The 20,944-nt window shown below is 42.0% G+C and overlaps 1 protein-coding gene and 1 pseudogene across 1 annotated transcript in view; both read right to left on the reverse strand.

The window, feature by feature from the left end:
- CDC73 (cell division cycle 73) overlaps positions 1–2,444 on the reverse strand; it is a 93,645-nt gene extending 91,201 nt beyond the window's left edge. Inside the window, exon 1 of the mRNA XM_065938316.1 lies at positions 2,263–2,444. Coding sequence (XP_065794388.1) covers positions 2,263–2,393 — 131 coding nt within the window. The 5' untranslated portion in view covers positions 2,394–2,444. The remainder of the gene's footprint in view (positions 1–2,262) is intronic.
- A 2,320-nt stretch (positions 2,445–4,764) lies between these two features.
- LOC136168280 (guanine nucleotide-binding protein G(I)/G(S)/G(O) subunit gamma-5 pseudogene) lies at positions 4,765–5,077 on the reverse strand (annotated as a pseudogene).
- Between the last annotated feature and the right edge of the window lie 15,867 nt (positions 5,078–20,944).

Consider the following 20,944-nt stretch of genomic DNA (forward strand, 5'->3'; position numbering starts at 1 on the left):
CTAATCAGTTAGGAAGGATCCATAAGAGAAGCAAACTGATTAAAAGAAACACACGAGTCACTTAGGCTAAACTTGCAAGAAACATACCATGTTTTCTAAGTAGGATTCTGCTGAGAAAACACCCTTACCAACCTTCTTTAACACTACAGTTAACTTCAGAGATATGATTCTTACGACTTCTCTCAAATTAAATCAGTGATGTAAAACCAAAACTAATTCTACCTGTGATAAAACAAAGTCGTCCAGGAGTGCAAGTTCTTTGATGCAAATACATACTACTACTTGCTCAACAAATGTTAGTGTCCAATCCGACTGTCCTATTACATTCTCCCCACCTAGAAATATCAACATATTGCTTAAATTCATCTGAATATGGCCCAATATAATCAGTCCCAAACTTATTTTTCTAGCCTCTATTTCCAGTTTTTTTCTAAATCAATATACTTCAAACCACATATCACTTATCAATCACTGTACTATGAAGTATATAATACATGAGTAACAAGTTGTATCTCTTCATGATATATTATAAAAAACAATGCACTGCATTCAGTAAGGGTAAATATTAATTTCATGCATATGTTTGCATTTCCATATACACAGAGAATAACACTCAATGAAAATACATATACTGTTGTGATTCACTGCTGCGAAAGTTTGAAATCTACTGTTCTAAGCGCTCTTTTCTTACTACTGACTTAACTCAGCTATCAAAACATTTCCTTTCCAGCTCTCAGGTCTTTAAGCATGCAGTTCCCTCAGCTGAAAAGACCGAGCCCACTACTTCGCCCTCAGAATTCCTATCCATCCCTTAACTTTTGAAACCTCGCATGTCCATAGGTCAAACACACTTCTATGAAAACTTTCCCAGCTAGAAGTGATTGCTCTCTTTAGGGACTGGAATTCGATTCTTATCAAGTTATGTGTCATCTCTTCCACTCTGACTGAGATAACCTCCTTTGAGGCACCGACCCAGGTTCTCAAAACTTTTTCCAGTTCTCGGATTGAACAGCCTTACACTGTGAATATTCAACCATTTTTTAAAGAAAAACCAATCAGTTAAAAATTCAATCAGGCTGAGCTCCTACAGAATATGTGGAGCAGAGGACTCCTAACCTCTTCCAGCTTGGTACTCCCCAAATCAAATAGACTTTTCTTCACATAAACTGTTAATTTGTTTTTAAAATGTAAATCTGCCTGTGCAAGTTCTTTTTGAAAGGGAAAAAAAAAAAAACACAGAAAACTCAGAATGATTTTACCCATCTGCACAAAGCTAATTAAACCGTAAGCCCATGATGCAAAAAAATAAATAAATAAAAACCAAGGAACTAAACTTCCCCTAGCTTTTCATCAACTCTTCCTAAAGCCCACTGCTCCCATTCAATCAGGCAAAATAAGTACGGATGTTTCTGTCTAGGGTTCTAGCTATCCAAAGGAAACGCCACTGAGAGGACTGACTCAAAAAGCCCGTCACGATGAACAGACCTCTTTTTGCTTTTGCAATATATATGCATATATCTTCTTTTTTAGATACTTTTCCCATGGGGGTTACCCACAGACCTCCCTTCGAGTGTCTTCCTTCAGAACTGAAACTCGGGCAACCCCCACTGGGATCCACATTCCCAAACACACTCTCTTCACGCATATTTGCCCCCAATCGCACACTCCATTCGTTCCCCACTTAGAACGGCAAAGTTGACTTCATTTCAGCAGGAACTTTCTCCCTGAGGGAGACCCCTGCCTTCACCTAAAACGGATTCCGACGACTCGTCCCAGGTCGCCGAAATCTCTTTCCCGTCCCAACCTGACAGAGTGGATTCCCTTCTCTCTCTGCTTGAGGGAATCGCGAAAAGAGACGGAACCGACCGGGAGATGCAAAGGGCCAGCAGAGACCATCGCAGAACAGCCTCCGAGAGAGATTTAAAAAAACAAACAACTAAAGGACAAAAAGGGCCGCCCGAGGACCCGGCGGGGCGCTCCTTCATATGCACCTATGCACCCGGCCGGCTCTCCACATACAGGGGCAGCGACCTCCACACGGTGACAGAAACCTCCACACGGAGCCGCGGAGGAGAGACCCCTCCGGACGCCGCTCCTCCGGCGCCCCCCTCACAGACAAGCTGCAACTTCTGCTCCCGGGAAAACTTTTCCCCGGAGCACCCGTTTCCCTCCATACCCAAGGGGAGCGGGGGGGAGGGGTTCGGAGAGGGGGGGGGGGGGGCCGGGAGCGCCCAGCCCTGCCTCCGGCCGCAGCAGACTCACCCCCAAACCACATAGTTGGTCTTCACATTCTTGGGCCAGGAGAACTCGCCGAAGATCACTTCGTCCCCTTTCACCACAATCTCCTTCTTCTGGATGTTGTACTGTCGCAGGACGCTGAGCACGTCCGCCATCTTCGCCCCCCTCGCCGCCGCCGGCCCCGGGCCCCGCCGCCGCCGCCGCGCCCGCCGCCCCCTTCGGCTGTCGCCTCAAACCCCCCCCTCCCCGCCCCTCTGCCTCGGCCGCCGCCGCCGCCGCCGCCGCCGCGAGCCAACTGCAGCCGCACTGGCAGCCGTCCGCGCCTACGACAGCAGCGGGGGAAGGAGCCACCCAGGCCGCCGAGGACCCCGCGCTAGGAGGCAAGGCCCCGCCGCGGGCTGCCCGCGGAGAACGCCTGACCGCGCGCGCCGCCGCCGCCGCCGCCGCCGCCGCCCGCCACCAGGGGGCGCCGCGCCCGCCCGGGAAACGCCCCGCCCAGACACCCACTTGGCGCGCGGGGCCGACTCCCGGCCCGCAACTCACAGGGCGCGGGGACGCCGCGCCCACGTACGACGCACGTACCGGGAAGCTTTGCCCGGCGCACGCGCGGGAGCACGTACCTCATCCTCCTCCCCCCCCACCCCGCCCCCGACCCACCCTCCACGCGCAGCGCGCACGCGGCAGGCGACAGGTGCGCGCGCACCTGCGCGGAGGCTCTGGGACCTCAGTCCCCAGAGCGCGCACTGGGTGCTCCTCGACGGCCCCACAGTGTTGGTTCCTGGCCAGGGCAGTGTGGTTTCTACTTTAACCAGGACTGGTGAGAGATTTGCAGAACCAAGGTTGCCGTCCAGACAGGTCGGACCTACCTAGCAAATGGCCTCTTGATAAATCCCTATAGAAGGGAAAGGTGTTTGGGGGAAGGTGTTGCTTTGGGGGTTATTTTTTATTTTGTGTTTTTAGTGGATTCGCCTAGTGGAAAAGGCCAAAGATCAGTGCTGGGGCACTGGTGATTGTCAGCTACCTTTTGACCTCAGTCAAGTTACACACCTCACAGAATCAACTGGTTAATGAAGAACATGGAATTAGTATAAGAAGATAAAAGCATCACGCAAATAAAAAAATCATAAATATTGGATCTTCCTCCTCTCGGTTCCATAGATGGTGGCTTTTTCCTCTTTGTCCCCTCTCCTGGCCAGCCTCAAGGGGCTACAGTTCAATAGCTATCTTCTGAGATGCTAATAGGAGAGTTAGAGAACGCAAGCTCAGTTTATTGATATAAATTCAATGTACTGTGGCATGTCTACCTTAAACATAGCCCATGGGCCATTTAAAAAAAAAAATTCTCTTACTATAGCAGAAAAGGGGAAAAGTAAATTTTGTAATTGACATAACCAAATTATTTTACCTGATTTGAAAGAAAGCAATTTTTGTTATGTGCACTGCAGAGAGATCTATAGAAGAATGTGGTTCACTTTTCTGTATTCACTCTTCAGCCATTTTGCAGCTGAATTTGAGAAATTGTGACTATTCTGTAAATTTTCCTGTTACAATAGTATTTTCCTAAACTTCACCCCAAACACGTTAAAAAAAAGAACCTTTTTATTTATCCCCAGTACTATCTACTGGATTTATACTTGTATCAGAGCATCCAGTACTACTTGACTATCTCACCGCAGAGGAATTCAAGGAAGTCAGGGTTTTATGATACATTAGGAGAGTCAGAGTCTCCTCAGAAGATACTGAACTTTATTTCCCACACAAATGATGGCTTAGTCCATTAAGGCTGCTACAGGAGAATGACATATACTAGGTGTCCTATAGACGGGTTTATTCCTGATAGCTCTGAAGTCTAGGTAGTCCCAAGATGAAGGCACCAGTAGACTCAGTGTCTGGTGAGAGCCTGCTTCCTGCTTCAAATACCTGAGTCTTCATATTGCATCTTCATGTGGTGGGAAGAAGAGCTGTCTCTGAGGTCTTTTTTGACTAAGGTCCTAGTCACCCCCACAAAGGTCTCACTCTTGGTACTGTCACTCTGGAATTAGAATTTCAACTTATGAATTTGAGGAGGACACGAACACTCAGTTTTATAGCAATTACCAAAAACAGTCTCTCTTTGGAGGTAAATGAAGTTTTTTTTTTTTTTTAAGGGTAATGATTCTTTTTTTTCTATTCTATTATAGTTTATTACAAGATATTGAATATAGTTTCCTTGGCTATACAGTAAGCCCTTGTTGTTTATCTGTTTCATGTATAGTAGTTTGTATCTGCTAATCCCAAACTCCAAACAAACCATGTTTGTTCTGTACGTCTGTGAGTCTCTTTCTGTTTGTAAATAAGTCCATTTGTATCATGTTTTAGATTCCACATGTAAGTGATATCATACTACTTGTCTTTTTTTTAATACTAATTATTTTATTGTATGCTGCCATCAGTGTATACAAAATAATTACCCTTGTGAAACAGAAAATTATGAATATTCAGAGAGGTAGACATTAAGGACTGAAAAAGTACAAGTTTGTATAGTATGGCATGTTACAGAGAGGCTTTTGTACAGGCTTCAAATTTAGCTGTCCTTTGAATATTCACTGGTTTATGAAAAGTGGTTTGGAAAACCTTGTCAAGATTCGTCTTACTACAAAAAGGAACAGACTTTCTGGGGCCTGAAGGGATTTGTACTTGAAGATACGCCAGTCAGCAGAGGGTCATGTTGAGCATTCTGCAGACAGAACTGTTTCAAATCTGCAGTTGCCTGGGAGGACTTCACCCGATTGAGCTCGGCCTCCAGACGGAGCTGTTGAACCACTTTTTTCATAGCTGCGACACTGAATGAACCAGACATGGCGCACTCGAAAAGATGGCAGATTTGCCATCTTGTCTTTCTTTGACTTCACTTAGTGTGATCACGTCTAGCTCCATCCATATTGCTGCAAATGACATTATTTCATTATTTTTATGGCTGAGTAGTATTCCATTGCATACTATATCTTATTTATCAATTCATTTAGGTTGCTTACATGTCTTTACTATTGTAAATAGTGCGGCTATGAATATTGAGGTGCATGTATCTTTTCAAATTGGAGTTTTCTCCAGATACATGTCTAGGAGTGGGATTGCTGGATCATGTGGTAATTCTATTTTTACCTTTTAAGGAACCTCCAAACTGCTCTCCATAGTGGCTGCACCAATTTATATTACCACCAACAGTGTAGAAGGGGGTACCATTTCTCCACACCTTGGGAGTAATGATACTTAATGTAGTGAGATATAGCATTAGTAATCTATTGCTTGTAATAGTCAAAGGGCTGAAAATTGTAGATCATTTAGTTTAAATCTCTTAAAAGTGCCCTACTAATATTGGTTCAGTAATGGTGTCAAAATACAGTTAAAGGCAAGGTCAGTCATAGAGCTGAAAAATTAGAAAATTAATTTTTCCAATAGTTATATATGGATTTGAGAGTTGGAGCATAAAGAAGGCTGAGCACCAAAGAACATATGCTTTCAAATTGTGGTGCTGGATAAGCCTTTTTTAAGAGTCCTTTCGGACTGCAAGGAGTTCAAAGAAGACAATCCTAAAGGAAATCAACTCTGAAATTTGTTGGAAGGACTGATGTTGAACTGAAACTCCAGTACTTTGGCAGCCTGATGCGACGAGCTGACACATCAGAAAAGATCCTGATGCTGGGAAAGATTGAAGGCAAAAGGAGAAAGGAATGGTAGAGGCTGAGATGATTAGATATCATCATTGACTCAATAAACATGAATTTGAGCAAACTCCGGGAGATATTAAAGGACCGGGAAGCATGGTATGCTGCAGTCCATGGGGTCACAAAGAGTTGGACACGAGTTAGCAACTGAACAACAACAAATAGAAAAATATTGAGAAATTAGCCTTGTTTCGTGGTCTTAGAATGAAAGCTGCTCATTTTCTCCAGTCATTATCATCTTCTAAAGAATTCCTGACAATCCTCAATTTGAAGTCTACTGGTAGAATGAAGTCCAGTGGGACTTCCCTGGTGGCCCAGTCGTTAAGAATCTGCCTCGCAATGCAGAAGACTTGGGTTTGATCCCTGGTCAGAGAACTAAGATCTGACATGCCCTGGGGCAATTAAGCCCATGCATTGCAACTAGAGAAGCCCTGTGAGCTGCAACTAGAGAAATAAGCCCATGCACCACAACAAAGACTCAGCACAGCCAAAATTTAAAGAATGATTTGCAAAATGAGAATACTGGAGGACAGGAAACCAGTAATTACCTCGCTAATATTTTTCTCCATGAATGCGCATTTTATATCATTTTAATAGTTTGGAAGTAGTAAAAATAAGCATACATACCACCCAGAGACATTTGTGTATTTTGTTAATCCATTGCTTTTCCTAAAAATAGGAGTAAAGAAAAATTATGTTTAGTAACCAGTGGTTTTTCATTCTGCTTTTTACTTAGAAATTATCCAGGCTTCAAAAGATTCGTTATTAATTAATTTAATTCTGTGTCTCACATCTTAAAGTTAGTTAAGGATCTGGAATTTATGATTTTTAGCTAACACATTAATTCCTCATTATTTATAGCATTCTAAGAATTTAACTATTGAAAAAGATATCTGTTATTACCATTTCATTTAGTTAAATACAATTACATATATTTTATTTTTATATATTTATTTATATATACTGCTGCTGCTGCTGCTAAGTCTCTTCCATCGTGTCCAACTCTGTGCGACCCCATAGACGGCAGCCCACCAGGCTCCCCCGTCCCTGGGATTCTCCAGGCAAGAACACTGGAGTGGGTTGCCATTTCCTTCTCCAATGCATGAAAGTGAAAAGTAAAAGTGAAGTCACTCAGTAGTGTCCAACTCTTTGCGACCCCATGGACTGCAGCTTACCAGGCTCCTCCGTCCATGGGATTTTCCAGGCAAGAGTACTGGAGTGGGGTGCCATTGCCTTCTCTGTATATATATGCACACATGTATGAATATAATTTTAATCATGTTGTAGAAACAATGATAATTCATTTAACTCATAAAGCCAACTTTGCAAATTTAAGAAATTTAAATTAAGAGAAGTTTAACCCTAGTCCTGTATAAAACAAAATATTGTGTTGACATTATTTTTATATAGTAAATTAAAATGTAAAATACAAAATAAAAAAATGTAAAATACATACTATAAAGTCTTCTTTTCTTTTGGGATTAAGTTAAGTTTTGTCTTCTTATAAGTATGTAACTAGGGCTATTCAGTAAAAACACTTCTCAGGGTTCATAAAATAAACGCTTAGAGTTTGACAACTTTTTAAAAAAAAATATTTTGACTGTTTGTCTGGACTAGATATTCCTAACTATGCCAGTTAGAAAGCTAAGCATACAAGTTAATGTTGTGGTGTGAAACATAAAGGAAGAAGGTTTGGGACATAGAAGTGGCAGTTTTTGATTGCAAGGAACCCACGAGAACAGCAGTGTTCCCCAAAGATATGCTTGTGCAACGCTGCTGGAAGTTGGCCAAAGGCTCGGCATCACCAAACACAAGTTGGACAAAGCTCTTGCTTTGAACCAGTTGAAATTAAAGGAATCAGGGACACAAAGACAAAACTCAAGAGAAAATCTTTGTATAATTTTAAAACAGAGACTTGAGGCAAAGTTGGTTCAGAGACACTGGTCCAAGGAGACTGTCCTCATCAGCCCAGGACCAGCTCAAGCATAGACTTATGAGGTCTCTGCCTGTCCTCTTCTCATAGCCTTTCCCTCTAATAGACAAAAAAAGAAGCAGACAGGCCTCAGGGAAAAAAATGTTAGAAAGCTAGAAAACAATTTCACTAAGGAGCAGTTCAGATAACCGGTATCTGATAACAGATACTCTTCTGATCAGATAACAGAAGGATCCCCTGACACTTTATTCCGAGAAAAAGAAAGTAAAACCCAACACGAAGGCCCTCAACAAAATACTGGAGCTCAATTAAATATCAGTTTACCTCCCCATTCCAGGAATGAGGGCTTTAATCAGGAGACTATGGAAGAGATTTCAGCCGTTCAGCCTAGAAAGTTGTGGGTCCTGTCTGTAGCCATGAAGATCTGAACTCAGTCTTGGTGGAAATTTCATTTCTGTCAATGACCTTCAAAGAGTGACCACAAGGAGCCCACTGTAGGGAAGAGGCAGTTCGCCAAGGGCCCTGGGTGCCCCTGTGTGTTCTTTCTGAGGTTGCCAGACTGCAAGGTTTAACCATCTTCTGATTCTAGATAGTTTCTGTGTTAAGTAACAGAGGCAACTAAATGTCAGGGTAACTGCAACCTCACTTCTGTTCAGCCGGCAGGCAAAAGAGACTGGTTTAATGGCATCTTGTCGTAACCTTTGTTATTGTTCAAAAAGCACTGGACGCTTAGCCCTGGGTTCTTTTTCTGTAAACAACACCCTGAATGTATATACTGGTGTCATCTGGCCCTCCACATCTCCCTGTTAGAATTGGGGCCCGGGAAACCAGTGTAAACAAGCTGAGAGTCTAGCCACTGCTTCCAGTAATAAAGTCCTTCTTCTCTGATCCAGAAATCTTGTGTCTTTTGTCATCATCTCTGAAACTGATGCAAATTAACTTGGCAGCTTGTAAGTACAATAAAATCTCAGACCCTTCACAGTTCTTGACCAGGAGTTGGGAAATTTTTCTTGAAGGGTCGAGTAAGAGATATTTTAGCATTTGTGAGACATATAGTCTCTGTTACATATTCTTCCTCATTTGTTTGTTTGATTTGAAACAATCCTTTGATTTACAAAAATCACTCATAGCTTTCAAGTCATAGGAAAACAGGCCACAGAGAAGATTTGGCTTGAGTTTGCTGGCTGTTATTCTTGATACATTTATTAGTCAAAGGAAGTTGGGCATATTGACTGTTTGCTATAAGAAAGACTATACATTATGTTTATCTGTACAGTATCTCTGTAACAGGATGTTAGGATTACTGTAGGCTTTGAGGCTTGACTTAGGTAATTTGGGGAACTATTTATGGATGCGGAGCTTTTCTCAGCTTATGACTGGATATCTTACTTTTCTCTAACACATGGTTTGATAAACTTTTTCTGTAAATAGCCAGATGGAAAAAACACGTTAGGCTTTTCAGGTTACCTATGATCTCTTTCACATATTATCCTTTGTTTTTATTTTTTTTTCCTTTAAAAATGTTAAAAACCATTCTTCACTCAAAGGCTGTATGGAAACAGTCAAGGTCCAGATCTGGCCTTATCTCGAAGGCGAGAGGAATGAAGTGAGACCTAAGCTGTAACTGGCAAAGGAGCCCCGATAGTGCTCTTGGTTTGATGTGTGCTCAGATCTGATTCCTGAGTGATCTTGTTTTGTCTTGATCCATCGTGGTCACAGAGTGATCTCATTTGAAGTTAGTGCTCTGTAAAATTCTCTGTATTTATCAGGAGAGCATCATGGCCCCGCTGTTGGCGTGGACCCAGGCCCTAGATGGCAAGGACAACTTTTCTCTTTGTGAACGGACAGAGGACCAGACTGACCTCTCTCACTACTGTTGGCCAAACTGGACCCGCCTCAGGTGCCCTGTAAGATTTACACTTTACAGCAAACAGTTTGATGGACCTCATAGCATACTGAAACGTTGGTGAGATTTGAATTAGAGAAACCTGAGATCAAATTTCAATTCTGTCAGCAGTAAGTCTAGCCTTGGTTCTGTTACTTGCCCTTCCTGCTTTCATTCCTGGTTAGAGATAGGAATATTTCATCATGGGGTTTGGTTTCAGACTACTTGGATTAAAAACCCAATCTATCAGCTGCATAACTCTAGACAAATTACCTAACCTCATGGTGCTTTGGGTTCTTTATATGTAAAATGGAGGTAAGAACAAATCTGTTTCATAGGGTGGCTAAGAATAGTCAGTGAATAAACATGTCACATGTCAAGTACACTTGATCCTTGAACAACAGATTTGGAGTTCATGTGTCCACTCATATATGGATTTTTTTTCAATAGTAGGTACTACAGTCCTGCACAATCTGAGGTTGGTTGGACTCCCGGATGCAGAACCTTAAATATAGCGAAATCAAGGATACAGAAGACCAACTAGGAATTACACATGGGGATTTCTGACTGTGCAATGCCCTTAACCACAGCATTGTTCAAGGGTCAACTGGATTTCCCAAGTAAGCTGTTGTTTGCCAAGTGAGTTTCTATATTGGAATCACTCGAACGCAGCATCTGCCATATAATTAAGTGTGAGTTATTTTCCCCTCTTCATGGTGCTGATAACCTCCTTTTCACCTGGGAGAGGGTCAGGCATTTGGATCTTTGTTACCTTGTAGGAGGATAGAGTGAAGACAGCAGTGGTCTTCTGCAGGTTCCAGGTCCCTTCCTTCTAGCTCAGACCGGGAGCATTGCTGAGAGGTTCTCTGTGTGCCTTGGACCTGCCCCTTTACCCTTTTTTCTCCTTCCTTCACCTCTGCTGTCCAGACCACCTGGGCCTGCTTCATCCACAGCTTCATGGTCAATCCCTTTGTCAGTCACTTCTAATCTGTCTTCTGTTACCACCATGACCATTCCTGAGAATTTGGTCCCTTGAAAGGTAACAATGTCTTTCCTCTTACAAATCTAAGAATCTGTGTAAATTCTCACTCCCTCACTCCCATTAATTTTTTTTTAACTACTATAGACTCTCCTCTCTTTTCAGAAAATTTTTCCCTTCATAATTCTGCCTACATTGTCCTGTGTGGATTTCCAGAAAGGATAAAAGATAAAATTCAAAGAAAAAGAAATGGGTTACTAAAGTCCCTCTATGTCCCTTGCCCCTTTTTTAAATTATTACTATCACTTTAATATTTCCTTGGCTGTACCATGCAGCATGCGGGATCTTAGTTCTCCAACCAGGGACAGATCTCACACCCCTTGCCATGGAAGTGGATTCTTAACCAGTGGATCACCAGGGATTTCCTCTCTGCACCTCCCCCACCCGGAACTGTGCCATTTCTTGTTTGTAGGAAAGTTGAAGTCTCCCAGGCTTCCCAAAGTCACAGAGTAGCATTCTCGAGCAGTTGACGATCAGGACAACAGAGTCAGAGACTCTGTCTGATGCACATCGCTGCGTTGTTTTACAGATACTGTAACTGCCACCAGAGGACATGACATAGCTATTCCAACCTGAACAGTACTGAGTCTATGGCTGGTACGAGTCTAAGAACGGCCTCAAGAGCATGGGATTAACATTATTGCTCATAGTAATCTATATCTTTGTGGGCATCAAAATAATTGTAACCTGCTCTGCCCATATACTTAGGGGGGCAGATAAAATCGTCAGCAAAGAGATGCTACAGACCTATGTTGACATCTTCCCCTCGAAGGAGATGGCACCCTCTGTCATCATGAGAAAGTTACAGAAGATAAACCTTGGCCCCCAGTCCCACAGAAACTAATGATGTCTAACAATGGGGCATTAAAAGCAGCTCTTCTGACCAACCTAGACAACATATTGAAAAGCAGAGACATTACTTTGCCAGCAAAGTTCTGTCTAGTCAAGGATATGGTTTTTCCAGTGGTCATGTATGGATGTGAGAGTTGGACTATAAAGAAAGCTGAGTGCCAAAGAATTGATGCTTTTGAACTGTGGTGTTGGAGAAGACTCTTGAGAGTCCCTTGGACTACAAGGAGATCCAACCAGTCCATCCTAAAGGAGATCAGTCCTAGGTGTTCATTGGAGGGATTGATGCTGAAGCTGAAACTCTAATACTATGGCCACCTGATGCGAAGAGCTGACTCATTGGAAAATACACTTATTCTGGGAGGGATTGGGGGCAGGAGGAGAAGGGGACGACAGAGGATGAGATGGTTGGATGGCATTACCGACTCAATGGACATGGGTTTGGGTGGACTCCGGGAGGTGGTGATGGACAGGGAGGCCTGGCGTGCTGCAGTTCATGGGGTCGCAAAGAGTCAGACATGACTGAGCGACTGAACTGAACTGAACTTCTGCCCCTTTCTTGTTTGCCCACTTCTGTCCCCTCTGACCTTCAAAGAACCTAAGAATGAGGTCACTAGGCGATATAACCTAACTCCTGACTTAGGCTCTCCTGAATGCACACCATGCCTTGTCTAATTTGTCAGTTCTTTTCCTAGATAAAAAGAAGTAAGAATGAAGAGTTAAATAATTGAAGAATGATTAACTTTTTCTACCCAAAGACCTCCTAAGGACCTGCAGGCAGATCCTGCAGGTAAGATAACATCTGAAGAAAGAATCAGCCGGTCTGCTGCCTGCTCACAAGGGACAATGATGCAGAACCCAATCACCTGCCTCCATGATTCACTGAGATTCTTCCCTTCACTTCACTTTTCCCTTTAAAAATCATCATGGTTGCACAGGATCTTTGGGGTTGGTCTCTGGATATGAGTCCAGATTGTCAACTTTTCTGGTTAAAGCACCTTTCTTTTCTACTGGCACTTGCCCTCAGATTATTGGTTTTTGAGCAGCAAACAGCTGAACCTGAGTTCTGTAACAAGTCCAGCCTCCTCTTAAGAAAAGAAATAGGACAGCACAAAGCAATATTGACCTCCATGGGGACAGAGAGAAGAGACAAAACTTTGGAATGCAAAGGTTGCTGCTGCTGCTGCTAAGTCGCTTCAGTCATGTCCAACTCTGTGTGACCCCATAGATGGCAGCCCACCAGGCTCCTCTGTCTCTGGGATTTTCCAGGCAAGAATACTGGAGTGGGTTGCCATTTCCTTCTCCAATGCATGCATCCATGCTAAGTCGCTTCAGTCATGTCCGACTCTGTGCGACCCCATAGATGGCAGCCCACCAGGCTCCTCTGTCCACAGGATTCTCTAGGCAAGAATACTGGAGTGGGTTTACATTTCCTTCTCCAATGTAAAGGTTAGGAAACATTTATCACAAATACTGTTTGTTCAACACCAGATGGCACTCCGAGTTATTAATTTGTCTAGTGCAAGGCTTATAGATGACCCAAGATCTTTTTTTTTAATGTGAGATATGGCTGACTTATAATATTATAGAAGTTGCAGGTATGCAATATAGTGATTCACAACTTTTAAATGTTGTACTCCATGTATAGTTATTATAAAATATTGGTTCTATTCTCTGTGCTGTACAACCTATCCTTAAAGTGAAAGTGAAGTCACTCAGTCATGTCTGACTCTGTAACCCCATGGACTGTAGCCTACCAGGGTCCTCTGTTCATGACATTTTCCAGGCAAGAATACTGGAATGGGTTGCCATTTCCTTCTCTCTGTAGTTTATCTATTTATGCATATCTATTTATCTATTTATGCATAATAATCCCTAATACCTATCTTGCTCCTCTCTTCCCTCTCCCCACTGGTATGCACTAGTTTGTTCTCTGTATCTGTGTGTCCACCCAAGATTTAAAAAAAACAATTTGCTCACACTTCAAAACAAAATATTTTCTGGTCTTGTCATTCCAAGTCTATTGACCAGAGACTTAAGAATACACATATTAGGAATGTAGAAATGACACAGAAGTTAAGAAGTGCTTGACAAAAATAAAAGCTAAATAAATATTTTCATTAGAGCATGTGTGTGTGTGTGTGTGTGTGTGAGTTGCTCAGTTGTATCCGACTCTTTATGACCCCATGAACTGTAGCCTGCCAGACTCCTCTGTCCATGGAATTCTCCAAGCTAGAATCCTGAAATGGTTGCCATGGCCTCCTCCGGGGAATCTCCCTGAACCAGGAATCAAACCTGTGTCCCATGTCTCCTACATTGGTAGGTGGGTTCTTTACCACTAACACCACCTAGGAAACTCTTCATTAGAGCCTACTGGATGCTAAATCTTCAGTGAATTAAAGTGGTAGAGCTACAATATTCTTTAAGAAAAGTTCCCCTAATTCACGATTTAGCTTTCTTTTCCTTCTTAAGTATGTCCAGGGCATACTTGGTTGAGGAATTCCAAGTCTTCCATATAGGTATAAAATACTCCCTATCTGTTTTTCTGTCCCCTATTCTCCAGGCTCAGAGCATTTAAATATCTCTCAGTTTGACACTTACAGATTCTGAGTAACTTTTGACATAATCCTTTCCCTTCTTGCTATGCTGGCGGATATTCTAATCTACCTATCAAAGATATTTTCTTATTCATTTCATTCTTGAATGAGGAACTTGAGCTATATGCCTTCTGAGTATAAGAACTTAAATAACATTTGACATCCCCATTCATTATGGCTTACCCTGGGTTTCTACAAAAAGATCAGATAGGTCCTTGCGGTGTAATAAAAATATATATATTTGAGTTTTGCTCCTGGTTTGGTTCCCAGCAAAGAGCTGCTAAAACTCTTGCAATTTCCTGAGTGATTGAAGTGTCTTCTTGTTCATAACAAGCCTCTTTCTCTCATAACTGAGTTTATGTTAATGAAGTTATTATTATTATTTTTTATTCATTTATTTTTGGCCATGCTAGGTCTTCACTGCTACTCGGGCTTTCTCTAGTTGCAGTGAGCAGGGGCTACTCTTCGTTGTGATGCATAGGCCATGGCTTTTCCTGTTGCCGAGCATGAGCTCTGAGACACATGGGCTTCAGTAGTTGCAGCTCATGGACTCAGTAGTTGTGGCACACGGACTTAGTTGCCTTGTGACTAGTGGGATCTTTCCAAACCAGGGTTCGAACCAGTGTCCCCTGCAGTGATAGGAGAATTCTTAAACCCTGAACCACCAGGGAAGTCCCGATGAAGTTATTCTTGATGGCCCCATATTTAGTTTCGAGGGAAGCTCTAGCTATGCTTAAAAGCTGGACTTTCAAATCAAAGAGGACACAAATAGATGGAGAAACATACCGTGTTCATGGATTGGAAGAATCAATATTACCAAAATTGCTATTCTACCCAAAGCAATCTATAGATTCAATGCAATCCCTATCAAGCTACCAACGGTATTTTTCACAGAACTAGAACAGATAATTTCACAATTTGTATGGAAATACAAAAAACCTCTAATGGCCAAAGTAATCTTGAGAAAGAAGAATGGAACTGGAGGAATCAACCTGCCTGACTTCAGACTCTACTACAAAGCCACAGTCATCAAGACAGTATGGTACTGGCACAAAGACAGAAATATAGGCCAATGGAACAGAATAGAAAGCCCAGAGATAAATCCACGAACCTATGGACATCTTATCTTTGACAAAGGAGGCAAGGATATACAATGGAAAAAAGACAACCTCTTTAACAAGTGGTGCTGGGAAAACTGGTCAACCACTTGTAAAAGAATGAAACTCGAACACTTTCTAACACCATACACAAAAATAAACTCAAAATGAATTAAAGATCTAAATGTAAGACCAGAAACTATAAAACTCCCAGAGGAGAACATAGGCAAAACTCTCTCCGACATAAATCACAGCAAGATCCTCTATGACCCACCTCCCAGAATATTGGAAATAAAAGCACAAATAAACAAATGGGACCTAATGAAAATTAAAAGCTTTTGCACAACAAAGGAAACTATAAGCAAGGTCAAAAGACAGCCCTCAGATTGGGAGAAAATAATAGCAAATGAGGAAACAGACAAAGGATTAATCTCAAAAATATACAAGCAACTCCTGAAGCTCAATTCCAGAAAAATAAATGACCCAATCAAAAAATGGGCCAAAGAACTAAACAGACATTTCTCCAAAGAAGACATACAGATGGCTAACAAACACATGAAAAGATGCTCAACATCAGTGATTATCAGAGAAATGCAAATCAAAACCACAATGAGGTACCATTACACGCCAGTCAGGATGACTGCTATCCAAAAGTCTACAAGCAATAAATGCTGGGGAGGGTGTGGAGAAAAGGGAACCCTCTTACACTGTTGGTGGGAATGCAAACTAGTACAGCCACTATGGAAAACAGTGTGGAGATTTCTTAAAAAACTGGAAATAGAACTGCCATATGACCCAGCAATACCACTTCTGGGCATACACACCGAGGAAACCAGATCTGAAAGAGACATGTGCACCCTAATGTTCATCGCAGCACTGTTTATAATAGCCAGGACATGGAAGCAACCTAGATGCCCATCAGCAGATGAATGGATAAGGAAGCTGTGGTACATATACACCATGGAATATTACTCAGCCATTAAAAAGAATTCATTTGAATCAGTTCTAATGAGATGGATGAAACTGGAGCCCATTATACAGGGTGAAGTAAGTCAGAAAGATAAAGAACATTACAGTATACTAACACATATATATGGAATTTAGAAAGATGGTAACGATAACCCTATATGCAAAACAGAAAAAGAGACACAGATGTGCAGAATAGACTTTTGAACTCTGTGGGAGAAGGTGAGGGTGGGATGTTTCGAAAGAACAGCATGTAAATTATCTATAGTGAAACAGATCACCAGCCCAGGTGGGATGCATGAGTCAATTGCCCGGACCTGGTGGGCTGGGAAGACCCAGAGGAATCGGGTGGAGAGGGAGGTGAGAGGGGGGATTGGGATGGGGAATACGTGTAACTCTATGGCTGATTCATATCAATGTATGACAAAACCCACTTAAAAAATAAAATAAAATAAAAAAGATGGACTTTCTATGCCTCTTGCCCCTTCCCCAAACACACATCTCAAAGGAAGGGACTGTTTCAAGTACCACCAAGTCAGTGATCCAATCAGCGTCACCCACCCAATGGGACTTTTATACAACTCAGGAGTAACAAGTTTTCAGGGAGCTTCCAGGTTGGTGAACAGGGTGATTTGCTGGGAGGGTGCTGCTCCTGGAGAGAGTGCTGGACTTTGGAACTCAACCTTCCCCCAGCTGTACCTCAAGCATTACTCCCATTTACCTGTTCCTGGATTGTATCCTACATAATAAAACTGTAATTGTAAATACAGTGCTTTCCTGAGTTTTGTTTGTTTTGTCAGTTATTGAAGCTGAGGTGAGGTCATAGTAACTTGTAAGTTTATAGCTGGCTAGGCATTAGTGTGGGCAGCCTGGACACCGCATTAGTGGCTCGTGTTTGAAGTGGAGGTAGTGTTGTAGGACTGAGCCCTTGACCTTTGGGGTCCCAATTCTGGGAAGTTAGTGTCAGAATTAAATAGAATTGCAGAACACCCAGGTGATGTCAGAGCATTGGAAAACTGGATGCTGTCTGAAAAACCAGAGTCCTTATCAAGCTTTCCTGTGAAATAGTGTGTAGTAATTTTTGTACTTGTTGAATGAGAAACTCTGTAATGCCAAAAAGCTTGTAATGAATTTCAGGCATAGTTTTAAACTACTGCGCTTTTAATTTAGAGTTGGAGTCTGTTTGGGAGGAAAACACAAGGGGGAGACATTGTTCAGAATAAGACGGTGCATGGGCACACATAAGTTTGTTTTTACCTTTTCAAATGGGGGTGTTTTTAACAGCGATGTCAAAGTAAAAATATGACACCTCTGTAAACAACAAAGTTTACACTGAACTTTACAATGTTCAAAAATTTATTGAATGAAAATAAAAACAACAAAAAACAAATGGGATCTAATTAAACTTAAAAGTTTTTGTACAGCAAAGGAAAAGAAACCATGAATAAAATAAGCAAGACAACCCTCAGAATGGGAGGAAATATTTGCAAACGAAGCAACCAACAAGACTTTAATTTCCAAAGTATACAAGTACCTCATGCAGCTAAATATAAAAAAAGAAACAGACGACCCATCAAAACTAGGCAGAAGATCTAAATAGACATTACTCCAAAGAAGACGTACAAGTGGCCAAAAAGTATATGAAAACGTCAACAGCACTAATTATTGGAGAAATGCTAATCAAAGCTACAATGAGGTATTGTCTCACACTGGTCAGTACAACCACCATCAGAAACCTGCAAATAATAAATGTTGGAGATAGTATGAAGAAAAGGGAACGATCCTACACTATTAGTGGGAATTTAAATTGGTACAACCACCTATGGAGAACAGTATGCTGGTTCTATTAAAAAAAACTAAAAATAGAACTACTATATGACTTAGCAACCCCACTCCTGGGCAGCTATGTGAAGAAAACCAGAATTCAAAAAGATACATGCACCCCAGGGCTCTCTGCAGCCCTTTGCAATAGCCAGGACACAGAACCAACCTAAATGTCCATCAACGGATGAATGGATAAAGAAGACATAGCACATGTATACAATGGAATGTTACTCAACCATAAACAAGAACAAAATAACGCCATTCATAGCAACATGGATGAACCTAGAGATTGTCATACTGAGTGAAGTAGGTCAGACACAGAGAGACAAATATCACACCAATTATATGTGGAATCTAAAAATAAAAGGTAGAAATGAGCTTATTTACCAACTGAAATAGAGTTACAGAGGTAGAAAACAAAATTATGATTACAGGGTATAAAGGAGCGGCGGGATGTATACACACCACGATACATAAGATATCACAGTGTATATACGTCAGTTCCCTGGTGGCTCAGATAGTGAAGAATCAGCCTGCAATGCAGGGGACCTGGGTTCAATCCCTGGGTTGGGGAGATCCCCTGGAGCCTGGCAACCCACTCCAGCTCACTTGCCTGGAGAATCCCATGGACAGCAGAGCCTGGTGGGCTACACCCCATGGGATGGCAAAGAGTAGTCAGACATGACTGAGCGACTAACACTTTCACAGTACTCTGTAATGGCCTATGTCAGAAAAGAATCTTAAAAAAAAAAAATAAAAAAGAGTATGTGTGTGTGTGTGTGTGTGCATGCGTGTGTGTGTATGTATGCTTAGTTGTTCAGTTGTGTTCAACTCTTTGCAACCCTTTGAACTGTAGCCTTTCCTCTGTCCATGGACTTTTTTGGCTAAGAATACTGAAGTGGGTTGTCATTTCCTCCTCCATGGGATCTTCCCAACCCAGGGATTGAGCCCTGTGTCTCCTGCATTGCTAGCAGATTCTTCACCCGCTGAGTCATCAGGGAAGCCAATATATATGTATAGACACACACATATATATACTTACACATACATACTACATACATACATAAAAGTGATTCACTTTGCTACACATCTGAAACTAACACAACATTGTCAATCAACTATACTCTAATAAAAATTAAAGAAAAATTGTTAAAAGATAGAGTGTTATTTCTTATTAGTTCCTCATTATGAGGGATGCCTTTTTGTATCCTATCTTTAGAACAGAGATTGACATAATAACAGATAAAGTAATACAGTAAAACAGACCTAGAAAATGAATATAATGTGAAATCCACAGGATTTTAACAAAACACACAGGACTTCAACGAAATATCAGGATTTCTCTAGGCTGTGTTATATGTGGTAGACTGCAAAGTGGTCCTTCACTCACCATGTGGAGGTCAAACCCCTGCGACCTGGGAATACTACCTTATGTGGAAAACTGAGTCTGCTGAGGTAATTTAGTGAAGGGCCTAGAGGTGAAGCCATCCAGGGTTATCCTACTGGGCCCTCAGTCTATTCACAGTGTCCTTGTAAAAGACTAACAGATGAAAAGGGGGTATGAAGACAGAGGCAGAGATTGAAGGGATGTATCTACAAGTCAAGGAACACTTTGGAGCCACAAGACGTGGAAAAGGAAGGAAGTGAATTCTCCTCTATAGTTGCCTCTAGAAGGCACAGCCCTGCCAGATTTTGGACTTTTGGCTTCCCGAACTGTGAGAGAATAGATTTCTGTTCTTTTAAGTTTGTGGTAGTTTTTTTTTTTAATAACAGCCCTAAGGAGACAACAGTGATACAAAGGCCGATCCTTGAGGACTCACGATCACATTCTATTTAAAGGAAGAGTTTTGGAGGAAGAATTTTCAAAGGTTCCTTCCTAGATGGCTAAGGTCCACAGACTGGACCCACTCTAGAGAACCTCCCTTTAGGTTCTTTCAGGGAAATCTCATTTACTGATCTTAGTGACTTCCAATGCTAGGAAAGGGAAAACACTGCTTTTGATGTAAACACAATGTGTGAGCTTTAACTGACAATTAAAATATAAAAAACAAGAATGAAAACACATTTAAAGATATATTAATTCTTTTAATGAATAACACATTGAATCATGAAAAAAATTATATAATGCCTAAAACTGTGTTTGGAGCTTCCCAGTTGGCTCAAGTGGTAAAGACCCCACCTGCCAATGCAGGAGACGTAAGAGATGTGGGTTCAATCCCTGGGTTGGGAAGATCCTCTGAAGGAGGGCATGGCAACTCACTCCAGTATTCTTGCCTGGAGAATCTCATGGGCAGAGGAATCTGACAGAGCTATGATCCACATAGCTGCAAAGAATTGGACACTACTGAAGCTACTTAGCACGCATACTCACAGGTTGTAATTAACAATGTGTTCTTGATCTACCTATACTGGCCATCCCCTCTTATAGCCACAGCTTACATGTGAATAGGCTGGCATATTTCTTCTTATGCCATTGTAGACATCACAATTTTGCCTCCAAAACACCACTTCTGTAGCTACTCAGAGTTCAATTCAGTTCAGTCACTCAGTCGTGCCCATCCCTTGTGACGCCTTGGACTGGAGCACGACAGGCCTCCCTGTCCATCACCAACTCCCGGAGCTTACTCAAACTCATGTCCATAGCGTCGGTGATGCCATCTAACCATCTTACCCTCTGTCGTCCCCTTCTCCTGCCTTCAATCTTTCCCAGCATCAGGATCTTTTCAAATGAGTCAATTCTTCGCATCAGGTGGCCAATGTATTGGAGCTTCAGCTTCAGCATCAGTCCTTCCAATGATATTCAGGACTGATT

This window comes from Muntiacus reevesi, chromosome 5, assembly GCF_963930625.1.
Source record: "Muntiacus reevesi chromosome 5, mMunRee1.1, whole genome shotgun sequence".
Lineage (NCBI taxonomy): Eukaryota > Metazoa > Chordata > Mammalia > Artiodactyla > Cervidae > Muntiacus > Muntiacus reevesi.